Below are 9,472 nucleotides of genomic sequence, written 5' to 3' on the forward strand. Positions count from 1 at the left end.
AAAAAAAAGACAAAAAAAAAAATAAAATAAAATAAATGTGTGCCTTCTTCCATGAGACCCTAAGCTCTACAATATGCATGTGCTTTATACCGGTGGTTCATAAGCGGTTCATAAATGGCAGTGACAGTTCATAACAGTTTTTCCCAGAATAGTAAAAAGAGAAAGAGAAAGACTGTACGGTTAGTTTTTCTTAAAACCAAATCCATTCAATATAAAAGACTGTCTTTTATTCTCAGATTCTTTCCTACCTTTTTGGCATTAAAATATCCTTTATATAGTAGTTTAAGAAATTGTCTATACTGGGCAGTATTAAATGCTGGCATCCTCATGTTGGTCCCTGGGATTTTATAAAAAAAGTCAAACTTGTCTTGTGTTCCTCTTAGGTTCTCATTCTCTCTGGCCTTGTGCTCAAAAAGGCTGTTCGCTTCTAGAGTTAATTTGTAAGTATGCCTTTTAGAACAGTCTCTATTGAGAGTGGAGTCAGTGAATAGAAGGCTAAAGTTCCTTACATGGAATTCACCCTGGAAACTGGGGCAAGGCCAGGAGGCTGGGATAATCTATAAAAATTAGAAACCCTCCCTATGAACTGAAAATGAGGTTAAGATCTAAGGTAAGCAACCTTTCTAAATAAGTAACAAAAAAGATCGAGATCAGGGAAAGCTTTGTCATTTATTATTTTGGGTTAAGCATTATCTTCCACTGGAAATTAATTAGCTGACTTATGGTTCATCAATTTGTCTTTCATGGCTGGTGTGAACATTCCCCAAGAGGTAAAGAGAACTGAGTTTTAGACCCTCAACCTTACCCCAAGGTATGAAAAGGTTCAGCCTCAATCAGGAAGGTGATCTTAGCCTTACAATACAACAGAAAATTACTGGGTTCTTCAGCCTATTCCTATGACTATAAACAGGAGATGGGCTTGTTTCTCTTGCTTCATCTGTTGCTTCTGACTGCCATTATCAACCACCTTGTCTTTTGGCTCATGACTCCAAAACACATAAATTTAATACAGTTTTCTTTTTTGTCTCATATGGAGGAATAAAAAGCACATGTTAAAGCCTTCTGTTAGAAGAAAAATGTTTACTATGCCATTTTTAGAAAAGGTCTTCTCTCATAATAGTCTTAAAAGAACAATTTGCCTGAAAACCTAACACTTAAAAAATCATATCTTACTACTGCTGTTGGTTTTTAAAAGACAAGCTCTAAAAACTCAATTTTATCCTTTTCTAATACAAGTGACTTTTTATTTCATGAAGTATTTATTACAGAGTGAGAAATTTTAATATATTAAACTCTTCAGCTGTTACATTCTGTCTATGTTAATTCCAAAGGTAGTCTCCAATTTTAGGTTGTGGCAGTACAAATGTTTAATATGAAAAGGTTTTCCAAACTCCTCTTTTTTCTAAACTACATGAGTAACTGAAAAACTTCTTTTAACCTAACCAATCCAGGATACATGGGGACTCTCTTAATTATTTAGTACCACGACAATTTAAATTTGGAATAATATATCACTCTGAAGTAACTTACCAAAAAATATATTTAAAAGGCATTTAAATTAGAATTATTTTTGGTCCTAAAAAAAGAAAGTGCTTATTTTATCATGGAGAAGTACTATTTAAATAAATAGAAGCATCTAAAACCCAAAAGGCATTTTAGATATCTGTTCATGTTTGATTTATAGGAGTGTAATTTTTTCTCTTTTATGGTGTATTTTAAAGAGTTAAAATATTTTAGACCTTATGGAAAATAAAAAGAAACTCAAAAGAGCAAGAATATTTATATACAAATAACTGAAGTGAGTAGGTCTCCTTTAATATTAATTTTTTTAAATGGATTAGTTATAGTAGGCTAAATCTCCATAAAAATAAAGTCTCATAAATATCACAAATAAACAACTTGTCAGTTTAATCCATATTGCTTCTATTATATAGTAACGAGAATACAGAAGACAAATTGCTCAAAAGGATGCAACTAAAATTTTTATAAATTCTAAATATTTTCTACACAAGTTTAAAGATAAATGAAAAATTCATAGAAAAGTAGTTAATTTTCAAAAAAATGAGAAATATGCTATTGGTAAAGGAGGAAGTGTTTGTTTTTTAACTTTATAAAGTATAAGGTAGTTTCCTGCTGCTTCTTTGTTCTGAGGATGAGATCTTTTCCACCTAGCTATATTCTCTGCACATTAAGGGGAAGTAAGAGCTGATCTGGCCAATATGGTGGCCACTGGCAACATGTGGCTACTGAGCATTTGAAATGTTGTCAGTTCAAATTGAGATGTACTGTAAATGTAAAATATACACCAGATTTCAAAGGTTTAGTATAAAATATAAAATTTTAAATTATATATGTGGCTCACATTATATTCCTATTGGACAGCACAGCCTTAGAAACTCAGTATAGGCAATTTTTTAAAGCAAAAAATAAAGGTCTGGTTTTACTCATGATAACTCCACATAGGTTAACACGTGTCTTCAGATATTCTGCACAAATTCTGGACACACAAGTACAAACCATCTGCAGCTGCTGCCTGGGTGTCATGGACATCTGCCTGTACTTTGGAGGTCACACTAATTCTTCGGGCTTTTCTCTCAATTGTGCAGGGGTCTGAGGAGTCTGCATAATAAGAAGCAAAGTCAGTAAGAAAAGATCAAGTCATTCATTAGCAAGAGTGATCAAGCACACAAGGATCTCTCATGCGAACCACACAGCTGAGTGTGTTTACCCTTCTTATTACTTCATGGTACGTTTAGTTCTCCTGTGAGGGCAAGGGTCATATTTAATACTGCCGTTGCAACCTATACAGAGCAGTGGCTCTTACAACTTTTTCCATGCTCTCCAAAAGCTTAGAACAAATGCCATATTTCACCTATTTACCGCTTTTTAGTAGATTAGGGGTACAAACTCAGTGAAAGCAATTAAATGTCAAGGTGAAAGCAAAATTTGGGAGATTATACTTAAGCAATTGTTTGATTGAGCAATAGTTATTAGAAAAGCATGGGCTGAAAATACTCTATCCATACAAAGCTGACCACTATAATAATAATGATGAAAGTACAGAATTTTACAATTAAAGAATAAAAGTAGCAGTACCTGAAAAATCAGAACCAACTCAAAATAACACTATGTACTGACAAACATGTGCTCCCAAATCATTTCATGAATTCCAAATACCTACACGTGCAGAAGCCCAGTAGACAAGAATTTGCAACACAGACATAAGTGCAGGCATCCTGATTTCTTGCTAGAATATTGTTTCTATGAATTTATAGGTTACTAGTAAGCAACCCTTTGTATTAAGTAAAAATAAAATACGGCAGACTTCATACTATTTGCCCTTAAGAACCAAAGAAAGATCTTGCATTTTCTAATCAGTTCTGAGCCCATATGCAGTCTCCAAGTACAACACACCATTGGAAATTACTGCTCCAGAATCCTAAGCAAGGGGCTTAGGCACTTGACACTCTATTATCAGAGTAAACAAAAGCAAAGTAAATGCCTCCTTAGGTTCCAAAGCACTTTTACAGTGTCACATACCTCACCTCACTGACTCTTAAAACAACCGTGTAAAATACACAGGTAAGCATTTGGACAGATCATCTCTCTGTGGTGTAAGATAAGATCGGAACAAGGTCAGGAGGCCAAGATAACCAGGACCAGCACTCAGGGCATGGGACACCAAAGTCATTGCTCTTGCCACTGTGTGAGTTACCAGTGAGGGGTTGGGGAGACTTTCTGAGTCACCTGAGAGGCTCACACACACACTGTATTGCTTGACTACAAAGTCCAATCTAAAAAAGGTCTCTCCGTCTCCCTTTCTCTCTGTCTTGTCTTTTCTGTTTCTTTGTCTCTCTCTCTCTCTCTCATTTTCTCTCTAATTATCATACTTATTACTCAGATAAACTTCTATATTCTGCTTGGATTTCTACCATATATCTGTAATAACTCCAAGACATTTATTTGAACCAATAAACTAATTCTACCAGTTATTTACCTTTTACTACCTTTTACTGTTTTTTGTTGTTGTTAATTTAAGTGAGTGGTATTGCAAGCCAATCTGCACTAAACTAGATGTACTTTCAAAAAGGCTGATTTAGTTTAAAAAACCGAAATGAGAATCTGCAAGTACTTAACAAAAAACAAATTTGTCTTCATAGAGAAAACTAAATAGTTTTTATAAATCTGTGATGAAAAGGCTTTCTCAAAAATTACAGAATTTAATCAAGTTCTATTAATTATAAGCTTTAACAGAAAAAGGTAAAAAAGGTTTAAAAACTATTTGGTAAACAAATAAATAAAAAAAGAAAGAAAAGATAAACAACCACAACAACATGTTGAACTTTTTTTAAGAGGAGCGAGCAGAGCTGAGGTTCCTGGGCATGGGGAAGCAGGAGAGGGAGGAGGGCCAGGCAGGGATTCGTAAAAGGCCATGAAAATCGATTACACTGTATAATGGTAAGTATACTAGTTGTCCTGACTTGAAAAAAATAAAAAATTATGTAGTATTTAACAGTAATACTCTTACCAGCAATATCTAATGTATTATTATATAATTAAAGCTCAACTAAATTTCTAAAATACAAATTCATTTATAGTAAAGATGTTGATTTAGATGGCTTTCTAGAAGTCTACTTTTTATTAAAACTGGGTACATGCAGAGTATAAACTGCTTGGGGTAGGAGTCACGTGTTCCCTTTGTAACAGCAAGCATTTATCTATGTAATCAATCTACACATTGAGCATTCAATACATATTTAAGAAATTGATTGTGACTAGAATCTCATTACAACTAACTCTAAAGGACAATCCAATATCAGCTTTAGCAAATTTTGTTTGAATGAAATGAGCCATAGAAAAGAGCCTTTTTAGTATAAATGTACTTGTAGAGAGACAGATGAAGCTTGCTATTAATGAGATCACATCATGAAATATTAATGTAAGCCTTGCACAATTCCTAGTTGAGGAGGATACCAAACAGGAACCTCTCACCTCGAATACATTGTGTTGGTCCCAAAGAGAGAAGGCAGCATGACATATTAACAACACTAACATCACCACTACTAGAAAACTACAACTCTGACTACATGGACTCCTGGCAACACATCCATCACAGTACCTGAAGTACTTTTCTTTTCATTTCTTTTGTAATAGTCTTTCATATATATTCCTTTGTTTAGCTCAAATGTTTTGTCCCTTTTTATTGGGTTCTTTGTCTTTTTATTATTGTGTTACAGAAGTTCTTTATATATTCTGGATACCAGTCCTTTATCAGATACATATTTTGCAAATATTTTCTCCCAGTCTGTGGCCTGCATTTTCATTTTCTTAATAGTGTCTCTTGATAAGCAGAAGTACTGAGTTTCAATGAAGGCTAATCTATCAACTGTTTTTCTTTGTATTGCTTCCCATGTCCTGCCTAAAAACCTTTATCTACACCTAAGTTGCAAAGATATTCTGTTTTGATCCGGAAACTTTATAGTTTAGGTAGTACACTTAGATGTATGACCTATCTCAGATTTTTGTGTATGATATGTGGTAAAAATCAAAATTTGTGTTTTTTTAACATGAATATCCAATTCTTCTGGCCCCACTTGTTGAAAAGACTCCATTGGTTGCTTTGGTGCTTCTGTCAAAAAATCAACTGACAGTGTGAGTGAGGGTCTATATCTAGGCTCTATATTCTGTCCCAGTATTCTATTTCTTTATTCCTATGTCAGTACCACACTGTGATAACTGAAGCTTTATAGTAAGTCCTAAAGTTGGTTAGCCTCAGACTTCCAATTTTGCTCTCTTTCAAGATTATTTTAGATATTATAGATCTTCCGCATTTCCAAATCAATTTCAGAATCACTTTGTTAATTAAAAAAGAAAAAAAAGCATACTGGGGTTATAATTGGCATTGTATCTGCGTGGATACTTCAAAAAGTTTGTGGAAAAATCGAATTAAAAGACAATACTAACCTTTCCATGAACTTTTTAAGTACCCTCGTACATATCAATCTTGGAAGAATATTTACCTCAACAATACTGATTCAATCATGAACAAAGTATATCGCTCCATTTATTTGGGTCTTCTTTAATTTCTCTTGGCAATGTTTTGTAGTTTTCAATGTACACATCTCTGGTTAAATTTATTCCTAAGTGTCACGTGGTTTCTGATCATACTGTTATTGGAATTAACTTTTTAATTTCATTTTCCAACTGTTTACTAGTTACCTTGCATCCTGGGACCTTATCAAATTCACTTCTTAGTTCTAACAGTTTTCAGTATCCTCAAGATTTTTTTTTTTTTTTTGCAAATAATGTCATCTGTAGTATATATAGCTTTATTTCTTCCTTTCTAATCTTTATGCATTTTTTCCCTCAACTTATTGCATGGGCTAGAAACTCTGGGTACAACTTTGAATAGAAGTGGTGAGAATAAACAACCTTCCCTTGTTCCCAATCTTAGTGCACTCAGGATTTCACTATTTAAGTAATGATGGTAGCTGAGAGTTTTTCAAAGATGCCCTTTATGAGACTAAAGGAGTTTCTTTGTTTTTAATTTGCTAAGAATTTTTGCTGAATTTTGTCACATGCTTTTCCTGCATCTAGTGAAATGATCATATGCTTTTTCTCCTTTACGTTGTTAATATGGTAAATTACACTGGTTGATTTTTTAGTGTTATAACAACATTGCATGCCTAAGCTAACCTCAATTTGGTCATTATGTATTATCTTTCTTATATATTGTGAATATTTTATTAAGGATTTTTTTTGAGGGATATTGATGTGGAATACTGATAATGGGGGAGACTAGGCATGTGTGTGGGGGTGGGTAAGGGGTATATGGGAAATCTCTATCTTCTCAATTTTGCTATGAACCTAAAACTACTACAAAAAAAAATAAAGTCTTTAGGGGAAAAATAAAACTGTTACAAAAAAAAAAAAGATGGGAAGCATTTCCTCCTCTATTTTCTCAGAGTTTGTGTAAGTTAAGATTGGCATTCTTTCTTTCTTAAATGTTTGACAGAATTCACCCACCAGTCAAACAATCTGGGTCTGAAGTTTTCTTTGTGGGAAAATTCTTGATAATGGATTCAATTACTTAAATAGATATATATAGCTGTTAACATTTCCTATTTCATCTTATTTTTAGTTTTGGTAGGTTATATTTTTCAAAAAATTTGTCCATTTTATTTAAGGTGCCAAGTTTATTGACATAAAGTTCATCGCATTCTCTTATTATCATTATCATTGTTTTAACGAATAACCCATCTTTCATTACTAACTGTGGTAATTTTTATTCCTTTTCTTCTAGATCAGTCTACCTTGGAATTTGATTTTTTTTTATCTTTTCAAAGATCCAACTTTTGGTTTTGTTAACTTTCTCTGTTATTTCTGTCTTCTATCTCACTGATTTATCTTTCCTTTCTTCTACTTTGTTTTTACTTTGTTCTTTTCTCACTTCTTAAGGTAGAATTTTAGGTCAGTGATTTCAGATCTTGTCTTATATGGGCATTTAAAGCTATAAGTTTCCTTCTAAGCGCTGCTTTAACTATCGCACAGTAAAGAATTTGGCCTTGCCCAAAGAGAGGTCTGGCTTTGTTCTTGGCTCCTGGGAGATAACTTCTAAAACCTTGACATTTCCCAAGTAATAGCAGTGTCTTTGTTATTTATGGTGGGCCCCTCAGACCACACCTGAGAGTTTAAGCTAATAATGTGGCTCATGGTGGACATATTGTCCACTATTTCTCATCAACTCAGTCCTCTGTTCAGGGTAACAACTTTTCAATGCACTTCCTTAAGTAAGGCAATTCCTCCATGACGGCCCTTGAATCAATTAACTTGAAGGTCACCTGTTGAATTACCAGTAGGTGATACTTCCTTAGTAGACACTCAGCCAAAATCAAGGTTAAAGACTCATATTTTATGAGCCCCCAAAGCTAAAGTGATCAATGATATACATACAACCCAGCAACTTTCAGCATATAATGTTGCCACAGTGCCAAATCTGGTACTTGGCAGTCATCCACTAAGATTCTTCTTTGAACCATTTTTAGAAATCAGTAAGCTATTTTAAGTGCAGATCAGATGAAACATCCATGGTCCTATTAAACAATAAAAAGATGAACAGATACTGCACTGCAACCTATATAAGAACACTCTATTGAGCTTAATATACATGAAAAACTACTCAAAAAGTAGTTAAAATTAAAAATAAGTTTGATGAGATTTTAAAATGTTAAACCACAAATAATTTTTTTAATAAAGCATTCTTTACTATCTGTATGACTTCATGATCAATCTATCTTGAGTTGCTTAAATCACAAGGATTAAAATATGAAATGCATACTTCAGTCTTGAGAATTACAATTATAAAACAACATGGACTATTAATAAGAAAGGGACAGAAAAAGTTAATCTACATTCAATGATTCAATGTTTAAATTTAATTGAAATTAATTTTTTAAGATACAGAAATGCCAACTAAACATTTGGTACATAAAAATAAGAACAGATTTGATACCTTTAATATGAAATCATTTCTATGTAACAATTATCCAAAAGTGATTCTTCCAAACTTTGACTGTGTAGAATTAATTTTGTCCTTGATAAGAAAACACCTAATCCCTATCTAATTGTTATGGTCACCTTTTGAGTACACAAAAATTCTTTTGTTGCCTTAAAAATATCCTTAGATCTACTGCAGATGTGACTTTCTATTCTAACATTAGACCTTTAAAATCCTAATTATTTTATGAGAATTGTCTATTAGTATCATAAATTTTACAGTACTGAGTAAATTTATAATGTTAACTATATAATATACTATTTTGACTTTTTAAAAAAATAAATTACATGTCTCATTTAATTACCTCTAACAATAATTCTAGTAGTTATTAATTTTAGTGTTTTTTAAAAATTAAAGTTTGGGGACATTTCATTATTGCCACAGTAAACATCAATATGGTAACTTTGTTTATGCTGACCAAGTTAATGAGTATCTTTAATGGAAATGTCTTCAGATATATATGTGAACTCCCAAAGAATTTTGATATTTATTTCTACGATGTTTGTGACATTTCTCTACTCACCTTTTTTAGATGGCTTGGGTGGTACAACTGGGCCAGGTTCTATGTTGTCATAAAAATTATTCATGGCTTTTGGATCAAAGTTTCCTATAAAGAAAGTAAAATCACCAGACATTTAGAACTCTTTCTCCTGTTATCTGAATTTTTAAAATAAAATATGTAAGTAAAACATGTAAGAAGGGAAACTTTTCCAAGGTTTCAAAATTCTTTATACAAGTATTATCCTACCCTCCTCCCACTAAAATTGTGTTTTCTTTATCACTGTGAGAAAAGACTCAAGAACACCACCACACCAGTGTTTGTATACAATGTATTACCTGAAGGAATATTTCTCTAACTGTAAGGCTAGTCTCCTTAGGCAGGGTTAAGCATGTTGGGCATTTGAGGGGGGGGGG

The 9,472-nt window shown here is 33.0% G+C and overlaps 1 protein-coding gene across 2 annotated transcripts in view; it reads right to left on the minus strand.

Moving 5' to 3' along the window:
* TAB3 (TGF-beta activated kinase 1/MAP3K7 binding protein 3) overlaps positions 1-9,472 on the minus strand; it is a 58,656-nt gene that overhangs the window by 6,269 nt on the left and 42,915 nt on the right. For both annotated transcript variants that reach the window (XM_008590441.1, XM_008590442.1), the window contains exons 8-9: positions 9,081-9,164; positions 2,518-2,619 (exon numbers count right to left, since the gene is read on the minus strand). In XM_008590441.1, coding sequence (XP_008588663.1) covers positions 2,518-2,619; positions 9,081-9,164 — 186 coding nt within the window. The remainder of the gene's footprint in view (positions 1-2,517; positions 2,620-9,080; positions 9,165-9,472) is intronic.

This window comes from Galeopterus variegatus, unplaced genomic scaffold (assembly GCF_000696425.1).
Source record: "Galeopterus variegatus unplaced genomic scaffold, G_variegatus-3.0.2 Scaffold6098, whole genome shotgun sequence".
In the NCBI taxonomy this organism is placed as follows: Eukaryota; Metazoa; Chordata; class Mammalia; order Dermoptera; family Cynocephalidae; genus Galeopterus; species Galeopterus variegatus.